At 47.0% G+C, this 26,997-nt stretch overlaps 1 protein-coding gene across 6 annotated transcripts in view; it reads left to right on the forward strand.

Annotated features, from left to right (window-relative positions):
- The window catches only part of FOXN3 (forkhead box N3), a 407,081-nt gene that overhangs the window by 357,981 nt on the left and 22,103 nt on the right, over positions 1-26,997 (forward strand). For 4 of the 6 annotated variants that reach the window (XM_082383725.1, XM_082383724.1, XM_082383727.1 and 1 more), the window contains 2 exons: positions 14,940-15,005; positions 25,050-25,155. In XM_082383725.1, coding sequence (XP_082239851.1) covers positions 14,940-15,005; positions 25,050-25,155 — 172 coding nt within the window. The remainder of the gene's footprint in view (positions 1-14,939; positions 15,006-25,049; positions 25,156-26,997) is intronic. The other 2 variants (XM_082383728.1, XM_082383729.1) reach the window with 2 other exon arrangements.

The following is a 26,997-nucleotide window of genomic DNA, read 5'->3' on the forward strand; positions in this document are numbered from 1 at the left end:
CGCAGTTGCTGTCATGAAGTCACCTGATCGACCTGCTTGCTGGGCTAGCCTGCAAAGCTGTCTCCAGATGGTTTTGTCCTTACGCAGCCCCAGTGGGAACAGACCTTACCCCATCCGCACTGTCACCTTTTGTCCATTTTACCTTCAGAGTCTACCTGGTTCTGTTCATCATATTGTCTGATGATCGTCATCTCTCTTGGTTTTTCCGAAAACAAGTGTGCCCCAGACACAAGCTGAAAACCTTTCTTTGGCTTAGCATTTATAGTTCTGGAATGAATACATAGCATCTGCAAAAGGAAATCAGCTCTGGCCTGAACTCACCTCCTTTAAAAGCATGCTTCCCTAACCAAGCTCTTGCCCTCAGCACTTGGCCTACTTTATTCCACAGTATATTTACTTAGTGTTTTTATGTGCTGGTTGTTTTACTCATGTACGCTATGTGGCTGGGAAGTAAGGAGCTCAAATTTTTTTTTCAAGCACATCCAAAAAAAGAAGGATCCTTCAAAGTAGACTCAAGGCAAAATATTTGTTCCAGGGATGAAGACGTTCCCAAAAATTGGTCTGGAAACTTCTGTGGAGGTTGTCTTTAGAACCAGTTTCCCATTTTCCCACCAGAAGATCAGCTCATTGCTTCACGGTTAGACTAAAGTCTAAACCCACGCGAATCATTCCCACCCTCCCCACCCATGGGCTCTCAGAGTGCAGGGATCTTCCACCCTTTTAGGGTCTGTAGCCTTCTCAGCTGGTTGGTATCTCCTTCAGGATTTCTCTCCCAGTAGCATAGCGTTATATGTAAATCTTGTTGGGTAGAAAACTTAAATCCTTTTATTTCCATGATACTTTCATTTGTAGTCTTAATCTTGAATCTACATTTCCATATATTTCCATATTTAGTTGTGTCTAAAATGAATTACTTCTTAACAGCCTCACGATATTTTTTGTTCTCAGTAATGAATGGATGGGGCCAGTCTCTTTGTATGCAACTGAGTAGACACTATGCAGTGAAAATGGAATCAATGACAATTACATTATTATAGCCTCCTCATTGTATCCACCTTCTCTGCAACCCCTAAAAGGTGCAGGACATCCCAGGAGCCAGCTTTGAGACAGACATTAGGTAAAGTTCCCCTGTAGGATAAAGGAAAACAAGTGCTTTGTTGGTGCTTTGTTTTTATTTTTCAATCGATATATTTCATAGTGTAAGTTGTTTCTGAATAAACATGTTTCGGAGAACTACACACACACAAAATACCAAGCAACAGATGTGCCTTTATCTTTTTTTTTTATAACGTATTTGGGGGTGAGGATTAGACTAGAAAGCATAAAAGGCGAAGCATTAAAACTGAGGCCCAGACAGAGCTCAGTGACCGGTAATCCTGTTGCGAGAATCAGCAGCCCTGATTCACTTTGGAAAAACAGCGGAGGAGACGGCTGGGCAGCACTCAGCATCAGTCCTGGTGAGGGATGCGCTCCAGTCTCCCAAGAGCGATGTGGAGTCTTCCGTTCGGTGTGTACAGACGAAAGCAGGAGTAAGGACTTCAGGGTCTTTGATGGGAAATGTGCTTCCCCTGTTCTGGTTCCTCTTTGTATCTGAAGCTCAGGTCTCTAAGGGAGAAAGAGACGGGTTTCCCAGGACCCACTCCCCAGTGGAAGCAGGATGGTGTCAGCCGGTGATTGTTGTGTGCGTATGTGTGTGTCACGGAGGGAGCCTGTTTGCTTCCTTCGGGTCTTTTATTAAGATGCCCCAAACAGGATTTAAGTAACTGGGTTTTAGTAGTAAATTCTTATGACTTTCCATCTGGAAACAGGGTGGCCAAAGAGTACTAACATATTTCCTTTCTTGGAGCTGAAAGCGTGCGGAAGTCCCTGCTTTGCTGGCCCACTGCTGGTCAGCTGCCCAGCTCTGGGGCACTGTGGATGGACGGAGCCCTCCAGACTAGCTAGAAGAAAACCACAGACGGTTGCACGAGCCTGCGGTGATCCTGCTTGCCCTCCCACTGACCCGTCCCGCCCCCTGCAGCCCAGCCCTGGCCCCATCCACGTGTCTGCTGTCTGCCTGCCCCATGCTGCGATCCGAGCGTCTGAACCACACTCGGTAGCCCTTCCGAATCCCACTCCGCCTCCCCACTGCCTTACGTCCTGTAGGTTGGCTTTGTCTGCTCAGTTTTCTCACTTGAGGTTGTGGGCCGGGTGCTGTTCTCCTGCCCTCCATCCTCCCCCCAGAAGAGGGCAAGTGCTCCTACACACCCGGGCCTGGCAGGCTGGCCTCCCCCAGTTGCCGTGGACACAGGGCACAGTGGAAGGGAGAGCGCTCTGGCCTTGGTGGATAGATAGGCCTCTCCCCAGAGGATACCCTAAACGTTCATTTGGAAATCCACTGTACCAAAGTGAGAGAATTCTGCGATGTGCACTTGAACTCAACCCCTGGGGTGCAGACACAGAGAGTCACGGTGGGGAACTGCGTGTCCCTCTGAAGGCCCTTCGCCACCACATTCGTCCAGCCATCCATCACTACTTACTGCAGGCTCTGTTCCAACCTCCCAGGGAATCCCTTTCTGGGGACGGTGTAACCAATGGACTGTAGCAGGTGAATCATTTTATTTTTAATTTGTTCCCCTCACCCCTACCCACATCCTCTGACTGCAGATGGGTTATTAGAACACCCTCTGACTTGTCTTGAAGTAAAAGAAAGGGAAATTCTGGGCATCGCTCCCAGATGTAGAGCATAACCGTTGCCCAGCTGTGGAGTTAACCTGATGGTGGAGATTAGGGTCCAGAGCGGCAGCGGTCTCCTCTTCCAGGTTCTTGAGGAGCAGCTTTCTGGTAAGGAAGTTGATTTCAGCATGGGAAAAACCTTTTCCAACTCAACTGAATGATCGTTTATGGCAGGGGTCCCCAACCCCCGGGCCACGGACCAGTGCCTGTTAGGAACCGGGCTGCACAGCAGGAGGTGAGCGGCAGGTGAGCGAGCAAAGCTTCATGTGCCGCCCCCCATCGCTCGCATTACCTCCTGAACCATCCCCCCCATCACTCGCATTACCTCCTGAACCATCCCCCCCATCGCTCGCATTACCTCCTGAACCATCCCCCCCATCGCTCGCATTACCTCCTGAACCATCCCCCCCATCGCTCGCATTACCTCCTGAACCATCCCCCCCATCGCTCGCATTACCTCCTGAACCATCCCCCCCATCGCTCGCATCACCTCCTGAACCATCCCCCCCACCCCCAGTCCGTGGAAAAACTGTCTTCCACGAAACCCGTCCCTGGTGCCAGAAAGGTTGGGGAACCACTGGTTTATGGCACAGGAACACATAGATGGTAACGCATTGCATGGGATGGTGTGTGCGATTCAATATGGTAGACTTGATGTGGAAAGCACAGGGCAAGGTTTATTTATTTTATTTATTTAATTTATTTTTTTTGGCCACACCGCGCTGCTTGTGGGATCTTAGTTCCCCGACCAGGGATTGAACCCAGGCCCTCAGCAGTGAAAGCACAGAGTCCTAACCACTGGACCACCAGGGAATTCCTGAGGGGTAAGGTTTAGTTCTGACGTGTCCTATCTGATGACAGTCGCCGGTCAGATCTGGGAAAATCAGTGGTGCCCTGTTCCTTTTGAAACTCTTTTGAGTCAGCATAATACATACATTCCCAGACAAAGCGAGCCTTGTGTTTAGGGTTACTTCCTCCAGTTCTTCATCCCTTGAACATTAGGGAGGAAGACAGTTGAAAGCTGGGCAAGCAGTCGCTTTGTGCCTTGGAACACTGATGTCAGCCTTCTGTGTGATATTTACTTTCACTAACACACCTGCCGGTGTCACTCTGAGATGGAATCTTTGCTTCTGGAAAAGAGGCTTTGCACATCTACCCAGTTTAAGACAGAGCTAATTGGAGATGCCGTGCAAATGGAAATATTCAATTGTCATCAACAACAAGCATTGCATGCCTGGTGGGGACCAGGCCACCATGAGAACGGCTGGAGCTATGGAAGAGTTTGTGCAGGAGTTGCCAGAAATCCTGTGACCTTTCCTAGAGGTGGAAGTGGTTTCTGGGGTGGGGACTGGGCAGGAGCTGATTTTCCAGTAGGTGGGAAGAAGTGATAGCTGGGGAAGACAAGCTCACAGCATGGAGAGGGGGGAAACCGACTAAGATAGATGCCCTGGAGTTCCCCTACCACCTCCCGCCTGATGCATCCAGCCCTCTGGTGCTCTTGCTGTCCCACTGGGCCTTTAGCTCCTGTCTCAGGGATCCCCAGCCTGGTTCTGTCTCTGGCTTCTGGACTTGGTGCATCCTTCCTCCGAGACATCAGTGTGGCCAGGCCTTCCGGTTCTCAGGGCTCTTTTGGGAGCCCCCCATTCCCGTTCCTGCCCCTGGAAGCCTTCCATACTCAGGGCTGGCTTCCTGGTCCCAGCTGGGTGGTGGGCTTTTGCTCTATCATTGGTTGAAGAAGCCAGGAGCAAACACGAGGTTTTCAAAACAAAGAATTCCAGAATCTAAAAGGCTTCAGCGTGTATCCCCTTCATTCCTCCCTCCCAGCATCAGAAGCCCCTCTACAAAATCCCCAGATGTCTCCTCTGCTCATGGTTTTCATATACAGCATCCCCAGGGAGGCAAAAGTCAGAGAATGCAGTAAGCAGAGATTTACAACAGAATGAGGTGCAAAGGGGAAGGCACTTCCGACGAATATGTAGTTTCTCATTCACCTACAAGAAGTTTAAAAAGAGATTTTTTTAGAAACTCCCCGCAGACAAGCAGCTGTAGAACAGTTTAACAAGCCAAACAGAACCAAACCAGAACTGCTTGCCTCTTAAGTAATGGTTACGTCTCACGGGACAGAAGTCATAACCTGTTCTGGGTTTCCTGTCACCTTTGCCCACATGCTCCAGTTCTAGAATTTTGGACCCTTTGTACTGTCCATCTTGGTCCACATGGTTCCTTTCCTTTCGCTCCCAGGCAGCTGCTAGAAAGATTTCCATCAACTGGTCAAAGATATTAAAGAGGCAGACATTCATCGTGGGGAAAATTCAGAGCGCCGATATAAGAGGTGTTGGCGTGACAGTGTCTTGGCTGAGAGGAGAGGGGTGAACCTGAAGTGAGCCGGGAGAGGGTGGTGGCATTGCTTGCATTGGAAGCACAGACTTGGAAAAGTAGGGAATGAAACGCAGCCCTCTGAAGAAGCAAAGGAGACTTTAGAATTAAGCGACTCAGAACACAACAAAGTTAAAGCGTTTCTTGTTCTCCAGAGAAAAACAGAAGGATGGAAGCGTCTGCCCTGAGGAGTGTCGAGGAGCTTTCTTTTACTTCTCAAGCAGGGAGGGAAGCAGCAGCAAAAGTGAGCGACTCGCAGAGTTCGAGGCCCCGGAGGGCCCACGGCTCAGTCTCCCTAACACCACGTTAGAAACAGGGCATCTGAGACTTACAGAGGTGACGGCCCGTGTCACCTGACTCCCAGCCCAGGGTGCACTCTGAGCTCAGCACTTACCTTCCAGATGCTTTCCCTCCAATCCCTTCTGCATGAAATAGAATCAGGGTAATAAATGGGCAATTTACAGGAGTTTTCCTAAGGATGTCCCTGGTTGGGAAGCTGACTTGTAGAACCGTGTTCCTGATTTGCAGAGTTGACCATGATGCTGCTCCCCAGAGCCAGTAAATCCCTCATTTACAGCTCACCAGTCACTGGGTTTAAGCTGAGGAAGAAGATGTGTGAATGGGAGCCCCATAATCCTAAAATGCATGTAGAATTTATTCATCCTGTAGTTCGCCCCGATCTGATTTAGATTCTCTTTTGTGACAACAAACAACTGTTAGTTTCAACTTGTTTAATTGTTAGGTTTTTTTGTTGTTTTTTTAAAATTATTATTTATTTATTTATTTATGGCTGTGTTGGGTCTTCGTTTCTGTGCGAGGGCTTTCTCTAGTTGTGGCAAGCGGGGGCCACTCTTCATCGCGGTGTGCGGGCCTCTCACTATCGCGGCCTCTCTTGCTGCGGAGCACAGGCTCCAGATGCGCAGGCTCAGTAGTTGTGGCTCACGGGCCCAGTCGCTCCGCGGCATGTGGGATCTTCCCAGACCAGGGCTCGAACCCGTGTCCCCTGCATTAGCAGGCAGATTCTCAACCACTGCGCCACCAGGGAAGCCCCTAATTGTTAGTTTTAATTCAATTCATTTCTTCAGTGTAGCAAGAGTTTGGAGGTTGTTTTTGTTTTTTTTTTTGACTTAATCTTTTGAAGAAGCAGGACTGCTCTTGGTGTCCTCTAGCTCCAACTCTCATCCTAAAGATAGTTTTTAAAAGTCACAACTTGGAGTCAGTTTTTGTGTGAGGCCGTTATTCCCTAAAACCCCATCCATCGTGAAGATCATCCACCGGGCTCATCGGTGTCACTTTCTCTCGTCTGACTGTGAGAGCCTCTCAGATATGTAGCCATGGTGAATACCATCTTAATCACCTCCAGCCAGAAGGGAGGTGGAAAAAATATTCCTGGTAAATGACCTCAGTAGATCTGACAGCACCGCCGCCCGCCCCCCCACCCACCCCAGCCCGTTCTGTTGCCTTCGAGATCAGAGGCGGCTGGTGCAGATGTCTTGATCGATTGCAACAGCAGCCAAAGCGTGTGACTCCTACTTCAGTGGTTTCAAAGCCACAGATGTAGATATCCCATCTCTGTTAACCGACACCTAGGGGTTTTGCAAAAAGGGGAGAAAAAGAGACATCAACAACAGAGTGAATTTTATGTCTATTTGTTTACTTTTGATGTATTCTATATGAGGTCCTTTGGCTCGAAGAACTGTTTTTCCTGACCGTAGCGCATGTACATGTAAGCTTAATACAGAGTTTCTCAACCTCAGCAGTATTCACATTCTGAATCCAATAACTCTTCGTTGTGGGGGCCTGTCGGTACCCTGCAGAATGTTGGGTAGCATCTCTGGGTTAAGTGTTGCCACTAGGTGCCAGTAGCGCCCTCCCCATCCCACCCAGTCATGACAATGAAAACGACCTCCAGACGTTGCCATACAAGGGGCAGACAACATTGCCATACGAGGGAAGGGGTGCAAAATCATCCCTGATTGAGAACCACTGACTCACGGACTATATGGAACGTGCATAATGAAACCACGCGTATCTACTCAGAATGGCCCAGGCAGTGTACACCTTATTGCGATTTTTATTTCTTTTCTTGCTTGTGTATTTGCTTTCATCTATTTCTTGTTCCCTTAGCCCTAAAAGTTATCCAAGTATGTTTTTCCTCCGTTTTCAGGGATTAATTAAATACTTTCAGATGTCACTCTCATGCAGAGTTACAGGAAAATGGATAAAGATATTTCAAAGCGAAGAGATCTAGGAAAGTTATAGATGATAAAGGATTTCTAGGGAGCACTTGCCATCCTCAATGGGCTTCTTTGGATGGCATTCAAATACCCTACTAAAGGAGGCTGTTTCCCTTTCCTGCACATCAGAAGAACCCCCTGATAAATTTTTACAAAACTCAGTGTCATCGGGGATGGGGCCTGACGTTTGGTTTTCTGGGGATTCCACTGCACATGCAGCGGCTTATGCCCTGGGAGCATCAGCATTGGATGAGGTGTGCATTCAAATGTTCAACATCTATTTTTCTAGCACCCCCTGTGCTCCAGGCACTGTTCTAGGTGCTGGGGATACAGCAGTGAAAAGGCAGACAAGGAGGAGCCCTTGTAGCAGGGCTCACTTTCTTGTGAAGAATGTCAGAGAGAATATGAGCACCTTGGTGTGTGCATCTGATTGAATGTATACTGTGTCCATATGTCCAGTAATTTTTTGTCCGAGTGTCTGTCATCCATTGTTTGGCGCTTTTTTTTTTATTATTAATTAATTTATTTTTGGCTGTGTTGGGTCTTTGTTTCTGTGCCAGGGCTTTCTCTAGTTGCGGTGAGCGGGGGCCACTCTTCGTCGCGGTGCGCGGGCCTCTCACTATCGCAGCCTCTCTTGTTGCGGAGCACAGGCTCCAGACGCGCAGGCTCAGTAATTGTGGCCCACGGGCCCAGTTGCTCCGTGGCATGTGGGATCTTCCCAGACCAGGGCTCGAACCCGTGTCCCCTGCATTGGCAGGCGGATTTTCAACCACTGCACCACCAGGGAAGCCCCTGTTTGGCTTTTTTTTTTAATGCTTCTTGAATCTCTTTTATTCAGTTACATAAAGACCTTTTATCATCCTGTAAAACATTTCAGATATGAAAGGGAGCAGGGAGAAATAGAGAAACAGTGATTTCTAAGAGAGTTATGATTGTTGGTTGTTCTCAGGCTTTATATATGGGAAAAGTTTCCTTATCACTGTTTTGTTAGGTTGGTCAACTCAGAGATGCTAAGGATGGTACTCACATTTTTGCAGCCTTTCTATAGCAGTGAGGATTGAACCAGGGGTTTCTGGCCATCTTTTGTATTCTTAGTTTGTTAAAACAGATGGTCTCCGCAGTCACTTCCCTATGACCCCAGATCCTAGAGGAAGGAGCATGGATATAAACAGAAGCCACACCAAGAACCCACAACATACCCACGCCAGGCCGAATGGATCGCTCTGAAGTGGACCCAGCAGATGCCCAGAATGACAGCCCAGCACACTCCAGGGACACTAGGATAGTCCTCCAGCCTTGCTAAGAGTGTTAACTGCCTCCAAAGGCCTTGGAGCAGATGCTCCATTTGGTAGATACTCCTTGGAGTCCATAGTTCTGGCAGCCATGAGCTGGAAAGGGAGGAAAAAGTCAGGGGATATTATGGGACATTACGGGGGCAGCCAGGAGCTCTGTGGAATGAGATTTAAAACCAGTTCAGCCCCTCCCATGTCTGTAGCCACCCATCACCCTTTTAAAAGGAATGAACTCAGACCCAGCGAAATGAAAGTCACATGTTAATCAGCAGCAGCCCCAGGACCCAAACCCAAGAATCCGCGTGCCTTGCCTTGTGCGCTTCCCACCACACTCACAAGGAAAAAGCCTCCTCCCGGTGCCCAGAAGAAACTGTCTCCACATTTTGGTAAAATGAAGCACAATCTTTTTTTTTTTAAATCCAAACAGCTGAACCGTTGGTTCTGGAAACTTTGTTACCCTGTTACTTCACTGTAGGATAACATAATTGTGTATATACCTTCAGGAGCAAGAGGACTTGAAAACATCTTTAAGATGTGTGACCGTTTTTCAGTCTCATAGCACAGAGAAGAGGCAGTGTGATAAGACAACTGTGTTAAAGATGAAAATTGAAATGGGCCGCTGGGAACCAGGCCAGAGGAGAAGTAACATTTGTTACTGAAGCATGAGAAAGGAGGACTTTTTTTTAAATGTGGGATTTGAGACTGGCTGGGTTTTAAGGATGGTCATTAAGCATCCGTGAAGGCACTCTTGATGTTTTACTGAATTAACCGAGTAGTAAATGATGTGGCCTCTGGTATTAGGACGCTGAGCTCGGAACTGCTGTGAAACACGCCCCCACCCCCTCCAAAAATAAAGGGGGTTGTGCGGCTCTGTTCTCCTGTCCCCCTCTGCCTCACCCACATTCCCCAGAGATACAACGTAAAGGATACTTCTGCCAGGTGGATCTTCATTCCTAAAAAGAGTTCCTGGCCAAAATATCTTCCTCTTATCTTCTTATGCTGGTAAGCTGGATTGAACCATCTTGGGGGTAGAATTCCTTTCTTTGAAGCCCAGGGAAAAATTTGACGCAGCCAACACGCTGCTCTTCCTCCCCCGAATCTAGTCGTGGACCTTTCATCTGTCAGAATCAACCACGCCTCCGAAGCAAAGCATCCCTGGCTCCAAAACAGCTGCCCAGTCCCCTGAAACAGCTCCAGCCAACAAGCTCCAAAACAAGCATCCTTGGTCAAAAGCATCCCACCAGGAAGATGTGCTTCCATCAGAAAGCCCCTTGGCTACCTAAGGACACAGACCACTGCCACGTCTCTCCTGAGCAGAGGGATTGAGAGTCTTTTAGGGACACCCAGAGTGTGCTCATGAAAACAAACACGTCACCAAGGTGGCAGCTGGGGCTGAGCCCCAGAGAGAGGTGGCAGAGGAGGGGGAGATGGGGGCCGTGCTGGATCCTCATAGGGAGGGGGGCCGGGAGAGGAGGAGGGGATGGCTGTGCCAGGGCGGTGTGTTCAGGGGCTCAGGATCTGTAGGGAGAAAACAGTGTGCTGGGCGCAGGTTTCCGGTTACAAACGCTTTGTTTCTGCCTTCTGAGAGTCTGCAGTCTAAAGGAGAGGGAATGTCGGTATGAACACTGTGGTGTGTTTTTGTTTTTTTTTTTTAAGTCAAGTTTTTTTGGTTTTTTTATAAAGTTTAGAGCTGCTCTGTTTATTTATTTTTTTATGGCTGTGTTGGGTATTCATTTCTGTGCAAGGGCTTTCTCCAGTTGCGGCAAGTGGGGTCCACTCTGCATCGTGGTGCGCGGGCCTCTCACTATCGCGGCCTCTCTTGTTGCGGAGCACAGGCTCCAGACGCGCAGGCTCAGTAACTGTGGCTCACGGGCCCAGCTGCTCCGCGGCATGTGAGATCTTCCCAGACCAGGGCTCGAACCCGTGTCCCCTGCATTAGCAGGCAGATTCTCAACCACTGCGCCACCAGGGAAGCCCTGTGGTGTGTTTTTATGCATGAAAAAGTCACCACAAAAAAACTTCAGCTTATGTATACTAATATGACAGTGTGCCAAGATCTGTCATTAAGTGAAAAATAGGGGGACAAAGTTATCTTCAGAAGAGTATTTTCCACATGAACCAATTTTTAAAGAATAGATATGTGTGCATGTGTAAGTGTATGTGTGCTGGTATTTCAGTGAATATACATAAACACCTGTATTTCTATAGACAGTTTCTGGACATATGTACAAGAAAATGTGAATCTGGGAGTGGGTCTATGGGGAAGGCATTTATTTCTCAAATTATATCCACCTAGTGTATATTTTTTGTTCACAGTGGGCATGCATTACTTTCTTGATTTTTTTTTTAAGGGAAAAAATCTTAGACATTTTAATAATATTGTAGCATCTCTTTAGAGAGGAGAGATGGGTGGTTTTCGGCTCTGAAGACTGAAACACGCACAGGATGCCTCGGTGTGACAAGCGTAAAGGTGTGTCAGGTGTTTAGTAGAGGATCCGAGAGACTTTTTGACATAGAAACATGGCTGATTGAGGCTTCTTTCAGGCTGTCTGGTGTTTCTTCAACACACCTGGAGCCAAAGCAGGCCCTTCTAGCATTGATCTGTACAGTTCTGGGAGATCTGTGCTTAAGCAGCTTACTGGATCAAGAAAGAGGTCTGGTTGATTACTTCCATTTTCATTTATCTGTATCTGAGTATTGAACCCAGATAATGTTATATTTAATACACTAACAAATGAGACAGAAAGATGCCACTCAGGAGACAATTCTGTGCAATTTTGGGGCAGGCAGAGATTTCTTAGTTGGGACACAAAAAGCATTGAGCTATAAAAGAAATCGATAAATTGGATTTTACAAAAATTTCAAACTTCTACTTATTAAAAGACACTATTAAGAAGCTGAACAGACAGGCTGTGGACTCAGAAAAATATATCTTGCAAAGGACTTCTATCTAGAATGTTTAAAGAAACCTCACAATTCAATAGTAAGAAATTTAACAACCCAATGAAAAAACAGGCACAAACTTGAACAGGCTTTCCACAAAAGAAGATCTACACATGGCCATTATGCACATGAAAAGATGTTCAACATCGTTTGTCAGTAGGGAAATACAAGTTAAAACCACGAGGAAATACCACGACACATCTAGAAAGGCTCAAGTTTTAAAAGATTGACAATTTCAAGTGCTGACAAAAATGTGGAGCAACTGGAACTCATACGTGGTACAGCCTCTTTGGAAAAGAGAATCAGTCCTCTGTAAAGTTAAACATACACTTACCAGCGGTTACCCAAGGGAATGAAAAGCTGTTCTCAGAAGACTGGTAGAAAAGTTCACAGCAGCTTTTTTTGTAAGTTCCCAAACTGGAATCAACCCAAATGTCCATCTACAGGTAGATGGATAAACAAATTGTAATGTATCCATACAGTGGGGTACTCCTTGACAATAACAGTAATAGGAATGAACTGCTGACACCACAGCCTAGATGAATAACAGAAAGCAAATCAGTAGTTGCCCAGAGCAAGGGCAGGGATGACAGCAAAGGGGCACAAGGAAACTTTGGGGTGATGGAAATCTGTATCTTCACTCTGCTCTTTATCTTGATTATGGTGGTGGTGGCACTGGTATAAAATTTGTCAGACTCATCAAACAATACACCAAGGATGACACTCACTGTATCCCCCAGGGAAGGGCTGGCACTGTCGTGCCAGGGTGTACACACCTGCACAAACTCATGACCACGTTTTCTCATACCAGTTAACAGTTCTCATGTTTGCCAGTTCACCTACCAAGATATCATGAGGGAGGAATCCCGTGCCTTGCCCTCCATTCCATTCTGCTCATAGGGCTTCATGAGCGGGAACTGACCCGTTCAGAATGGAGGGTGGGGCTTAGGAATTGATTATGAATGAAATAATGAGAAGACTGGGTGTTACATTTGCCCCAAATGCCTGGAGACCAGCAGGAGTGCCAAGATAGCAACAGAATTTTTATCTGTGGAGGCCTTAGGCATGGCAAATCTGGTTGGAAGGAAGGATTGGAGGACTTGTCCTAAAGCATCCTACTTTTACTCAGATTATATGTTTATTTGGCTTGGCTGGGTGGGGTGGGGGCAGGGGTCATGGGTGGATGTTACGAGGGTCTGAAGCATTCCCCCTGTTGCCCTTGGGGCTGCCCCACTTAGGTTCTGTGAAATCCATGTGATGTTGACACTCTTCCCCTTTAAAGTTCTCTTTCTCTTCCTTCTTTTTCTTTCTTTCATTACATCTTTCTATCTGTGGCCCTTTACACCTTCCTCCTGAGGTCGGATGTGTTTTTGAAGAGTACGGAACTACTTTCTTTAGTTTTCTGGCAAAATAAGTAGGAAAAGACTCCAGACTTCTTAACTATATTTCCTCTTGTTCTGCCCCCATCAAACCTCCTGGTCACTCAGGAAAACTCCAGTGAGAGTGGCCTGGGGAGGTGGGGACCGTCCAGCCAGGCCAGACCTGGGCTGCCTGCAGCACTTGCATTCTCGAAGATGGCAAAGAACCTTTGCTTGGCGAGGGGAAACACGCAAATTTTCTCATTCCTGAGAAAGGAAAGGCCCTTTCCAAAAAGAGGGAGTAGGAGAGGAAGGCCTCAGCACCCCCCATGGCACCTCCCAGGAGCTGCTTGCTGCCCATGGCTTGTGGGGTACCAGCAGTAGCCTGACACTGCGAGCCCTTTGTCCTGGTGGGGACATGAGAGGGCAGGGGCAGCGGCAACCCTGGGAGCACTGAGTGGAACTTTAAGTTTTTTGGTTCATCATTCAACTAATATATATATTTTAACATCAGTGGGAATCGATGACTGTTTTAGGAGTTTCACCCCAGGAGTTGTCAAATAAGTTAATCTACCTGTTTCTCATACAATGTACTTCTTAAAATAAATTTTACACATGATGAAGTGTAAGTAACGGACCTCCTGCAGGCAAAATAGAAAAAGACCTGAAGAGTCAAGTTCCTTTGCCTTTGTTTGTTGTTTGGGTTTTTTTCTGTTTTGAGACACTGTCTTCTGAAACCAGAGTCAACCGTATTATTAATCACTGGTAGGGCTTTATACTGTATCACATTACTCCCCTGGAATTAAACTGCACGTATAAAGTTATGAAACATGTACTTTTTTAAACGGTAAAAAAGTTATTTTCTAACATAAAACCCCAGATAAAGTGCCATGGAGCCATGAGCAGTAAATTGAATTTTTTGCTATGTAATTTATACAAAAACTGACAAGTGCGACCCCGCCACCCCGCACCCCGTCATTAGTCATCGGTTTAGTGGACGCGGAGGTAGTAATCTTCAAGGGCAGGCATTTGGATGTAGACTTCCTTTATTTGGACCGGGCTCAAGCAGCAGCTCCTGTCACTCGGCCTTGCTGCACTATTAGCGAATTTTACCCCAGGGCAGCTGGGACGCTGCGCTGGGGCAGATGTTCTTTTCAGCCTATTCAGTGACCATTCTTGGGGGTTGTTTACTGTTGCCATGGTGACTTTCATTTCCATAGCAGCAGAGCTGCTGTTTCTCAGAGGAAAATGAATTTAGTTATAAAAGGATAATATTTTTCTGTCTGTATATAACCTGCCATCTGTCAACCGGTGGATCAGAAAGGATTCAGAAACCTATTAAGACTGACAGCAATGAAGTGATGAGTATTTTTTTTTTTTTGGTCCCATATTAAAAGCAATAATAGATGTGGAAACAAATGTTGTACCCTCAACATCAGAACTTTAATTTTTTTCTTTATATTTGATGTGTGTGTGTGTGTTTAATGCCTTCACCGCCTCCACCACTGCGGTGACAACCTCGTGAAATACAGTTGACATTCTGCTGACAAATGGAAATGACCGAATATCTTGTTTGTATCTCACTAGATGCAGGTGTATTTAGTGCTTTCTCTTCTTGGTGCTGTGAGCTTCCCTGGTTCATTAAAAGATTCCGGTGGCTGAACTTGCTATTGTCACCCCACTCTCCTACTCCTCCACCCCAGGGGACAAAGCTGTGCGGGTGAAAAGATCAGCAACTTATCACGAACATACAGTGCAAATTATGAAATTAGCAAAATGCGAAAAAAAACCCGTGCTTTATCTGAAAAACTTGCTAACATGCCCCTTAAATCTCATTCTAGAATACCATTCTTCCTTGCAAATCCAAATGGGAAGAAAAGTCACCTTTGGGATAGCTCCTCTAGTTCCTGGAAGTTTTTTTCTCTGTTGCATTCATAAACTGTAACGTGCAGGGGGAAGAACACCCACACACGCCGGCCCCGTTGTAAATAATGTTGTTTATTGGTTGATTTTTCCAGATCCTGACATTGATGCTGCCAGTGCCATGATGCTTTTGAATACTCCCCCTGAGATACAAGCAGGTTGTGAGTAGATATTTCTATAGCCTACAGCACCATAGTTTGTGAACTTAACCTTCTCCTTTATATACCAGGCCATAGGAAGAACTAATGCTCAAGCCAACCTTCCCTTATAGAATCACTTTAAACTACCTCAGTGCATGATTACGTACATGTGCGCATAAAAGATGCAGCTACGCATATGTATGAATGAATGCATAGGTGTGTTTCCAAGATGAGAAAGTTCTAATATAATTTCAGGGCTTAAGACTTGGGGGCAGGGAAGTGGACCCTGTAATGAGTCCCAGAGGAGAGACCCTTTGTCCTGCAGGAATTGTTCCTGTGAGTTTGTAGTTTCTGCTCGAAGAGGCTACAGGGGGCCAGCCTGACAGTCATGGAACTCAGCAGTGCCCGTTTTCAGACATCCCTCTCCCCTTGGGGACCTCATTAATAACAGGCTACCATTTTAGAGAGAGGAGAGGAAAATCTGGCGAGGCGGGGATGCAGGAGTTTCGAACAGCCTTAAAATGGAAACACTGTGGTGTCCCCCACCCTGCGTCTTCCCCACCAGCTTTCCAGGGTGCCACAGACAGGAGGGCGGGGCTGGTTTAGCGAAGCAGGGCTCGCATCTTCATCTTCTGTTGGCCCTTGAGCAATGTGAAGCTTGAGACAACTCTTTTCCTAACTTGAACTTCTCTTCTCTCCACCATCGGATGTTTTTCCCCACCTCTGGAGCTACAACATTGTTAGAAAGGTCTCCTTCCCAAATGATGACAAATGACCCAAACGTAGACATCTGTCCCCTCCTCCTCCCAACTTGAGGCTAGTTTCTCTGGCACATTCCACCCCCCACCAGAAGCCTGTTGAGCAGATAGCCAGCTCGTCCACCACGGGCCGCTCAGCTCGCTGGCAGGACAATTGCATCGCCGCCTCCTGTGCATGAAACTCACGGCGTGGAGACGGCGGCATGAAGCGGCACATCCCGCCACGACGCCCACCAGGGCTGGCGCCCACCTGCCTCATTCTGAGCGCTGCGTGGCCTCCTGAGCAAAGGGAATCCCCCGCATCTGGAGCTGATAGGGTTTCCCACAGGAGAACATCTGTTCCCAGACCCTACCCAGGTGTCTTTTGATGTGGGGTTCCAGACCATCCCTCCTTGCCTTCTACTCGTCACAGCCTTCCAACAGCTTTAGGAAATTTGGCTCCATCCTTCCTTACCTGGTCCTTTTTTTAAAGGACCCAAGAGATGCAGCCAAGCATTCTCAGGAGAGACTCATCCCTGTGCCGTGGGCTGCCATTACCTGATCCTGAAGGCACAGAATTCTCATTCTCTCTTTGCTAAACTCAGCTTGCCGGCAGTTGAAATAACAGCTGCCCACACCTCCGAGAAGGAAACACCACTATAAGCAGATGTGTACCGGTGCAGTCCTGTAACTAGCGGTTAACCTGTAGTGTGGGTTTTAAATGATGTTTGAAGTTACAAGAAAATGAAAAAAACAAAATCAGAAAAAAAAAAACCAAAACCTCCGTTCTCAGATGACTCTTGCAGGAAGAGTATAGACCAGACTGTAATTAAGTTACAGTCTGAAATGATTTCTGAAATCAAGTTGCGTAATTCATCATGAGGCGAGCGTACTGATTTTATCAGAGCTGTGTAAGGTTCAGGCACCTTCCTTTGCACCCAGCCGCTGCCCGCAGTGATCACTGGTTTAAAGAAATAACTTGATGAACTGGAATAATGGAGTTAAGCAGAAAAAGGCAAAGGGATTGGTCATTAACAGCAGCTTTATAGAAATCCATTATCACTAGATTCTTGACCACAGATAGAAGAGGAAAAGGGTTGATCCTGATTAGCTGAGAAGTTAATTGTTTTAATGTTCTCATGGCTAAATGAACTTCTTCTCTCCCTTACTGTAACACAAACTGTAATAATTATTTTTTTCAAGGTATCCATAGTCTTATTTACATTGAAATGCTGAATTTGAGTTTTCAAAGCGCGTTCATGTCTTGAAGCTGTAGAGTCGTGTAGGGCTTTCCTACCTCGCTCTCACCACTGTGAGAAACCCGGCTATAGCCTTCGTGAAGGCCCCCGCCAAGAGGGGGTTCCAGGGTCCTGGAAGGAAGGAACCAGGAAGCCCTTGAAAGTCGTGGAAGGAGACACATTGGCAGGAGCAGCAGAGAAGTAAATTTAAGGACTGGGCAGAGGGTAGAACATCACCTTTACATTCACCTTCCTGTCTGACCCCAAGCCTTGTAAGATCCCCTTGAGGCCAAGCTAGGGCATACTCAGTGGGCCGGATGTAAAGCCCCCCAAAATTGGACCAGTACCGTCGGAAGGGAGTGAGTGTCCGTTGAGCGTCCGCTGCAGGCGCTTGGGGGAGCCAGGGGTCCCTCCTCGGCCTTCTGAGAAACGCAGTCAGAGGTTTGTGTCTCCGGCGCCAGGCCTCTCTTTTCACTTAGCTCTTCTCTGCCTCACTCTCCCTTCCCCTCCCTGCCTGATGCTTCTCGTCCTGGGATGTGATGCAGTACCTCTCCTCCTGAAGGGAGAAGCATTCCATACATACGGTGGCGAAGCCACCACGCCCTATGCTGCTGGCTTTGTGCAAAGCCTGGAAAAAGTGAGAGGTGACCCCTCGACCAAAAGGTTCAAAGGCAGCAGACGCCCAGGCAGTGATGGAGTGTGGGCAGCCTGCCGAGGGGTGTTTGTGAGCACGTGTCCCGGTGAGGAGGTGTACGTGCATCACCCAGGTTCGGGGGTCCTGCCACTGCCCACGCGTGGGGAGCGTGCGTTCCTGTCTGCATGGAGCCTGCCTGTGTCCTCCCCCATGCTGCTCCGTGGCTGGGCTCTGTTTATAGAGCTTTCTCGTGTGCTGCTATTTATAGCCCCTTGTTTTCACCTCCCGGGCTGTGTGATGCCCGTCTTTGAATGGGGGCCACCGGCCACCAACCTAGTCTGTCTGCCACCGGCACTCCCAGCAGTCGGAGGCTGTCCTGGATGGTTTGAAAGCCTTTTCCTTTGTCATCGCCCTTCGTAGCCAGTCCACTTCAGGTCACCAGGTGGCAGCCGCTTAGGTCTTTTCCACTCATCCTCCCTGCTCAGCATCTGCACAGCTAGCTCGGTGCAGACTGGCCTCAGTCTGGGTCTGAGCTGAGTAGGTCATACAAAGGAAACTTCTCCAGAAGTTGACAAGAACCCCAGTCAGCCAAGACCCTTATCTTGGGGGGACCCGATCCTGCCCCAGGGGTCCTCACTGCACCCTGTGTTGCTTGAGCTGGACTCCCTGTGGGTCCCCTCAGCCCCTCCCTGTGCTCTGATGCTTCTCTTTCGGTGAGGCAGCAGTGCACATCTAATCAAAACCTCAGGCCACCGCATTTTGTCTCCTCTGGTAGCACCAGCGGTAATGTTATCTTTCTCAGACTTTCCCAGATTGCAGTATGGGGAACATTCTACAAGGCGTACCATCGTGTCTCAGGTGCTCTGTAAAACAGGACTTCCAGAAAAATCCAAGCAGGACAGTGCTTCCTCCTTATCTCTTGAACTTTGGATTATGCTTCTAGTCAAGTCCATCCACCTACCCTCCCCCCGCCAAATAAAAAGTGGCTGTGTAGACTAATTCCAGCTTCTAGAGTCTACTTAAATACCTGCTTTGCAGTTCCCCTTCGACAAGCCCTGTGAGTCCTCTTTAACCCCAGTGGAGGAATTGTTATTAAGTCAGGAGAAGTCAGATCACCATTACTCATCTTCAAAGGCTTGCATGATCCCTGGTTGGAATGTTCCAGAGAGGAACTCTAGGTAATAAAACAACAAAATGGGACGGAGGGGGGAGGCGGAGTTCTGCATCCCCCTCCCCAGAACTAGGATATGTATGGATGCAGCAGCCACCGGCGAAGAAGGGCAACCAGGAAACAGGCTCCCCTCTCTCAGCCCCCTCCCCAGCACCTTTCCAAGTAAGCAGGTGGAAAGGCCAATTTTAGGAAAGGGAAGGATTATCGGAATCACCTGCTGCTCAGCTTATGGCCTCTGGTAGCTTAGCCAGGGCTGCTCTCCAAAGGCAGCAGCAGGAGCGCAGGGGTTACTTTCACAAGCTGTGAAAATCAAGGAAACTGAGCATCAGGAGGGAAGCTGGGGAAGCCAGGATGGGGCGGAGCTGAGGGGGGGCGGAGCATGCAGGAAAGTTTCTCTTGTGTCTTCAACTTTTTCTTTTTAGGTTCTGGAGACGATCACATTTAGATCACAGTGAGCGGTGCTGCTTGATTGGACTCTGTGTGTGTGTGTGTGTGTGTGTGTGTGTGTGTGTGTGTGTGTGTGTGTGTGTGTGAGGGTTGCTTTCTTGCTGGTTAAAAGTAAGAAAGTTTAGGGTCATTGTATAACTTAAGATAAAGTGGTCGATCAGCTGGGACCCCTGGTGCTGATGTCCTTAGCCCCTCATCCCAGGATTTGAGAGTCTCAGATGTATGTCTTCTCTCCTATAAAAGCCATTTAAAAAAATTTTTATTTTATATTGGAGTAGAGTTGATTAACAGTGTTGTGTTAGTTTCAGGTGTACAGCAAAGTGGTTCAGTTATACATATACATGTATCTATTCTTTTTCTAATTCTTTTCCCATTTAGGTTGTTACAGAGTATTGGGCAGAGTTCCCTGTGAAGAGCCAAATATTTAACTGATCTAACAGAAAGGGATGATGCTGGAGGCCTGTGCTTTTTTTTTTTCTTTTTTAATTTTTGTTGGAGTATAGTTGATTTAGTAAGAGCCACAAATCCGAGTTTAAGGTTGATTTTGAATGTCCAGTTTCTTATGACATCTCTTCTCTAGCTGGAGCCTAGGTATACTTTCAGCACATTGGGTGGGGTGCACTGGGGTTTACATGCTTTGAAATACGTTGAGGGAAATGCAAAGGAAATGAAAGGAAGTCGATGTGCTGATAGGAAAAGGACTGAGGAGTGGTGGACTCGTGTTCCTCCAGATCTCAGACTCAAAAAATCCATGCAATAGGGACCTCAGAATACCTTTCTCAGACATTTTAGACTGGCTGTGATTCATCTTTCAAAAGCCACATTCTTGACACTTGGGGATGGAGACAGAAAGGAGAAAAGATGGGAGGGCAGTTAAGTGTCACAGCCGGCTCCTGGCAGCCTGTGAGCAGAGAGGAGCACACCCGCCCGCCCCACATGAGGAGCACTGCCGGTGATGAGGACTGGGAAATGCCGGGTTTGGCCGAGGCAGCGTTCAATGGCAGCTCATTTGAGAACGAGCTCCAGGATTCAGAAGAAGAGCCTAGTTTGCACACCGGAAGTCTTGCGAGGTTCAGAAAATAGCTCAGGGAAAACCTTTTAATGCTGTGGGATAGCTCCGTCCGTGAGATTCTCTTTGAAGTGAATACAGTTCATTAACCAGGAAGATGTTTCAGGGGTGAGTGCAGAGTTAGGGAGAGCTACAAAAAGCATAATAATAGGCTGAAAGAATTCCCCCATGTCCTGACCCCGTTAGGTCCTATGCCTCAGAGGTAATTAGTAAGAAGATGCCATTGCGGTGAGATGGGATGGTGGAAGGATGAACATGGTGATGACGGTGATGATGAGCTTATATAATGGGCCAGCCACTGAGCTAGCAATTTGTGTACTTTGTCTTGTTTAATCTTCAAAATGATCCTCTGAGGTATGTTTATGCCTACTTTACAGGTGAGGAAACTGAGACACAGAAAGGGTAAGGCACTTGCCCAAAGCCACAGAGCTAGTGGTGGGTCAAGACTTTGAACAGAGGCCATGTGGCCCCATGACTTGTAACCATGCAGGAGGCTTCTTCCCTGAAGCTTAAACGAGACAAGAGAGTCAAAAGAACCCAGTCTCCAGTAGGTGCTCAGTGAGGGCTGGCTTCCTTTCTCTGTTTCCCTTCATGCCAGGTGCGCCCCTGGTGCTTAGAGGTTCTAGGCACTTGGGCAGAGGACTCTGGGCAAAATAAAAAGTGGGACTGCATTTCTCCTTTGACTGGCAGGTGATTCCGTGGCCGCACCAGAGGCCAGGGGAATGCATGCTCCATGACTCTCATCCGCCCTCTTCACTTTCCAGGGCTCCCTAGTCTTTGTCCCAGGATTTTAGGTGGTTCCGGTGTTTTTGCCAAAATGGTGACTCTGACATGATTTGTTCAAGGAGAACGGAAGCGCCGTGAGAGCAGTGGTTGCTCTTCCGGCTAAGTCTGTGACCAGAAAGATGGTCAAGGTCTTACAATACGGTCTGGTTTTGTCTTTACCCATTCTTATGGGCTTTCATCTCACCTGGACTGGAGACAGCACAGGCCACCCCAGGATTGCTCTGGGAATGGTGAGCGTGTTGATGATGATGATGATGATGAGGGGACTGATGACTAACGTGTATTTTCAAAATAGCAATGCCTTTATTAAGTCAGTGAAATCTCTAAATACTCTGTGTGATAAATACCATTTGTCCTCTTCTTACTTAAGTAGCTTGTCAGGGGACACAGGCAGTAAAGGACACAGATGGGAAACACCAGAGTCTGGCTCTCAGCCACTGTGCTGCAGACCACTTCCTTGCTCAAAACCCTTTAATGGTTTTCCCAGTATCCATGGGATGAAGTCCAAAGGCATCTCATTCCTGCTAGGATTATGTGCTTTATCAAAATTACTTTTTAGTTCTTGTACACATTGTGATTTTTATCACTTCTAGGCCTGGTTTGTGCCTTTGAATCCCAACTTAGATGGCACTTCCTACAGGAAGGCTTCCCAGATAGCTTTTCTTTGGGTTAGGTGTCTCCATCTTTCATGCCTATAGGCCCCCTGCCCTAGCACTCGCCATAGTATATTTTCATTGCCTCTTCAGTTTTCTATCTGTCCCACTTAACTGTGGGGACCCTGTGTCCCCTTCGTCTCATACATAGGCAGGTAGTTGGTAATTTAATCCATTAATTGATACAATCTGTATATGGCCTTTTCCCTCGAGAGACAGTTCCGAAACCAGACTTTCAACAAACTGCCCCAGAGGACTGCCAAACTCAACCTTCTGCTGGGCCTCTTCTACGTTTCCAGCATCTTTCTGGCACCAGCAGGCAGTCTGCCCAAACTCTAAGGGGGCCAGCAGCCGCACCCCACAACACGTCCCCCTTTTCTTAGAATGTGTTGAAGGCAGAGTGTCTGAGGAGGGAAGGTGATTTGGCAGCGAGGGGCTTAAGGATGGCTTGTGAACGCCCACCTTTTACTGGTGAGAATTATAACCATGGTATAAATTTTAAATATTTAAGTTTTTGGGGGGGATACCATTCTATCAGATTTGCCTGCTGTTCTAGATCCCTAGTGACTGATATATTGAGTAGTATTATCAGAATTAAACTGAACCTGTGGTCATCTGACCATTTTGAGGAGAGTACCGTACAGCAAAATAATTGAAAAACCCTTTCCCACGATCCCCAAAGCAGAGAGACAAACCAAAAACACCTATCTTTTCAAGCAGCCTGAAGCATCTGTCTACAAACTCCATAGTTCTACTGGTTTTTACATATGTCTGTCCACAGAAATTATTGGCATTTTCTTCTAGAAGTTTCGTAGTTTTAGTGCTTACGTTTAGGTCTATGATCCATTTCTAATTAATTTTCCTAATGGTATGAGGTTAGGACCGAGGTTCATTTTTTTCCAAATGGATCTCTGATTGTTCTCTCTTTTCCCCCATTGTGTTGTCTGCATATTTTTTGTCAAAGAATCAGTTGACCACACACACGAGTCTATTTCTGGACTCTGTTTTGTTCCATTGATCTATATTTCTGCACTTACACCAATACCACACTGTGTTGTAGCTTTATAGGAATAATTCAGGTAAATATAATTTCTAGACCCTCTTCTAGAGTTCTAGAAAACTCATCAACTGGGCAAACTATGATAATTAGCTGCAATATCACATCATAACAGGTTTCATGCTTTTAAGATACCTGGTGAGTCCCCTGCCTCAGATGATCTAATATCTGAAATCAGGCTGATAGTATGGGATGGGTAGGAATTCCTGATCTAGTTCAACCTACCTTCATAATTAAATATGGGAAGAGACAGGGGATTCTGGAACCCCGACTGCAATAGTAGTACTGACTTCAGGCACTGGTTTCAATTTTGTCTCCCATCCCACCTTTTATAAAACCTAGTAACTAGGGCCTTACACAAACCTGGATGAGACATGGCAAAAAATATTAGCAGGAGCTACAGAATGCCCAAGAAATCGGTCTATAACTTAATCCCATATTCCAGAGTGGACACTCATCCTATGTGAAAGACCTGACTAAAGGTTCAGAATATTTAAGTAAATGTGCTCTTAGAGACCTGAAAATGATAGGAGTAAAAAGTATATACTGCGAATTTTGGGAAAAGTAGTTATTCTACACAAATAATATCAGCTTTAAAAACTTAATATCCAGAGTGGTATTTATTTTTGAAGGTATGATTTTCTAGAGTCTTTTTGGTAAGGTGTTTGTTTGAGAAAGCACAATTTGTCCACCTTGCCCCCGGATGAGACTGTGCCAGGGGCTACGTGAACACAGCCAGAGCTCCGGGGACTCTTTCGGATGCTGGCAGCAGAAGGGGTCTTAGAGAACACCGTTCAAAGAGGGACGCAGAGATTCCGTGAGCTTGCCTGGAGTCCTGCCAGAAGAACTAAGATTAAAACCCAGGTGTAGGACTTCCCTGGTGGCGCAGTGGTTGAGAATCTGCCTGCCAACGCAGGGCACACGGGTTCGAGCCCTGGTCTGGGAAGATCCCACATGCCGCAGAGCAACTGGGCCCGTGAGCCGCAATTACTGAGCCTGCGCGTCTGGAGCCTGTGCTCCGCAACAAGAGAGGCCGCGACAGTGAGAGGCCCGCGCACCGCGATGAAGAGTGACCCCCGCTTGCCACAACTAGAGAAAGCCCTCGTGCAGAAACGAAGACCCAACACAGCCATAAATAAATAAATTTTTTTAAAAAAAAGGTTTTAAAAAAAAAACAAAAAAAACCCCAGGTGTATAAGCTCTCCGTCAGTGTGCTCACACAAGATACATGCCTGGCCCCATAGACAGACGCATGGAGGAGTGTTGATGGTGCAGTAAGAATATTAGCTTGAACCAGAAGAAACTGCTGTTTGGGAGGTCAAAAAAGATCGAATATCAGGGATTTCCTATGGTTCCCCTCTTCTGTGAACCCTCAGATTCATGTAAGGCCACCGTGAGTTTGTATGCAGCATGGGCAGTATCTGATGGTCACTGGCGTGAAAGGTTGGCTTAGGATTAATCCAGGGATGAGTGCATTTAGGAGACCATGGGATGATGAGAGAGCTCGCAGGAGATTTGCTTAGAGGAAGCTTCCGGGATGGAGGAAGGCAGGCCCTCCAGAGTGGGCTGTGTGATTCTGAGGCAGAAGCCAGATCCACGCCACTGACAGCCCTTCACTCCCAACAGAGATGGTTGTGAGGGTTATGAGATGATGAGATGGTGTTGTGAGCGCTGAGGTGCTGAGTAGTTTGTAAAATCAGCTCTGCTGTTCTTCTGGCTGTCTTTTTCCCTTGTTGGATTAAGGACACTTGAAAAGATGTTTCCAATTCTGATCATGAACAGTGAAGCATGAGGAAATGCTTTTGTTTGGTCATCTGCTGTCAGGTGGTGTCAGGTTCTTAAGATCTTTTTAGGGTCTGACTAGAGATAAAAGATTATATTTAATAAATGCAAGAAAATAATATTTGAAGCCCACTTTTTAAAACATATCTTTGTTTTTTTTTTTTTCCCCACCAAGGCATCAATAATAAGCTATTGGTCTGACTTGGCTGACTAGATCTCTTTCTTGAGGTGTGGTGTCTTTCTCTCTTTCTGTCTCGCTCTCATGGTATTTTTTTCTGTATCTATTTCCCTGTGTGTGTGTGTGTGTGTGTGTATGTGTTTCTCTGTCTCTGCTTGCTCTAGGTACCTATGACTATCTCTTTCTCCCTTCTCTCTCTCTCTCTCTGTCTCTCTCTCTCTCGTTCTCTGGTGTATCCAAAATTTCTGACTCAGAACAGAAATCCTCACAGTTGGATTCATGTGTGGTGTCTTTTCCCTTTTTGCTCTTTCAGTTCCTCCAGGAGTGATACAAAACGGAACGCGGGTTCTGAGCCGAGGCCTGTTTCCCGGAGTCCGGCCGTTGCCAATCACTCCCGTTGGAATGACAGCAGCCGTGAGGTAAGGGAGAAGCTTGCTGGGCAAAGCCCACCTGAGGAGTGGGAAGGACATTGTGTGTCCCACGGGGCTACTCGAGGGCGTGGAGAAGACCAGCCTGTAAGTAGTAAAGACAGAAGTAGTTTGGGTGTTCGAAAAAGTTAAAGTAGCTCCCAGGGACCCCAATCCAAGTGCCAACTTCTCCTTCTTGGGCCATCAAATTATCCTGGTCTCTTTGCAGATGAAATGAAGACAGATGAAACTAAGTTATTTTATTCTAAAAAGGTGGGGTAAGGTGAACAGAAGGAAATGGTGGGCAAGTTAGTCATTAGATTCTAGGCTAGCTGGTCAACCTCTAGACTTAGCCCTGTCACTTCCCAGTCCTTTGACTTTGGGTGGATGTCTGACCTCTCTGGGCCTCAGTTCCCTCATCCATGAAATCCTCTGAGTCCTGGGAAGGGTTGCAATGAAACTCACATGCAAAAAATCATGTGTGAAAAGTGCTTTGGTAAGTGATGTATAAATACCAGGTGGCATCAGTCCCCTGCTTCTGAGAATCCAGTCAGTTGCCAAACCACATGAACTCTTCCTTGGGAAATTTCTTTCCTCCATCCTTCTCACCTCCTCTGCCAGCCCCAGAGTAGGGTCTGTCGCTAGCTTGGAAGCCTCACACGCACCAGTTTGAATGCCTTCCTCCTATTCCTTGCTGCTTCTCTGCCCGCCCTCGCCCACCCATCAACCATCGCCAGACTGATTTCCTAAAATGTGCCTCTCCAGCTGTCTGAAAAAGCATCCTCCTTGGCTCCCACCACATCACCCTGATGTCCCCCTGGTCCTCCCATCTCCTTGAGCCAAATTTGTTCTCCACATACATCCAGTGTTTGCCCATCTTATTCATACAGTTTCCTCTCTGTCGATTTCCCTCAGACTCCATATACAAGGCAGCATATCCTTCATGGCCCATCACAAAAATGATTCCTTCACAAAGCTTTTCTGCACAGGCCTCTGAGCCAACATCAGATTAATTTCTCTTTTCTTGGAACCCATAAGCCCATGCTTTGGTTGTGACCCTTTGATGAGTGACCCTATGTGTGTGTGTCCCCCTGTCCTCTGTGGTTTGCTGGCTGAGGACAGCGGCTGGGTCTCACTCACTTGGCTGATGTTTCATTGCATGTTGCACAGCTGCTTGTTTAGAAAAGGCCTGCCACGCTGAGCTGCATCCCTTCACGGCATCACCTTCTAGCGTCTTTCCTGCACTTTTGGATCAAGTTCACACCTAATGGCCATTTTGCTTTCATAGTGTTTCATGTCCCAAAGGAAACCATCCCAGGAAGTCTGTTAACTGGGCCCTGAGGGACATGCAGGGTCAAGCTCCCTGATGTGAATCAACCATGTGGAGATTCTCCACTCACTTGTGTCTTTTAATCCTCCCAGCAAACCAACTACGTTTGCCAGGATGGAAGTCCTTAGTCTTCAGGGCAGACGCTGGCATTTGGAACCTGCTAAGGAGGAAAGTTGGTAGGAATTAGAATAGTCATAGAATGATAAAAACCACTTATCGTTTCTATTAACCAGACATGGTGATACTTTCCAAAAGAGTATGGGAAGGTTCTTTTTCTTGTCCTTCTCCCATATTTTTCTTAGATACCCTGAGATCAGTAATTGAATTCATAAATGGTAAGCCTCTTCCATGAAGCCAAGATATCCATGCCTTGGCCTCACATTATGAGAGAGACATTCTGTTTTCCATTCTTTCTTAAAATTGTTTCTGCCTAACCTCCTAGTTTACCTTTTTGGTTGAGAAGACTTTGAGACCGTAGACTGTTCTCACGGGGAGTAACAATCTACTTTCCTGAGCAGATGCTA

The sequence above is a fragment of the Balaenoptera borealis genome, assembly GCF_965194805.1.
Source record: "Balaenoptera borealis genome assembly, chromosome: 3".
Lineage (NCBI taxonomy): Eukaryota > Metazoa > Chordata > Mammalia > Artiodactyla > Balaenopteridae > Balaenoptera > Balaenoptera borealis.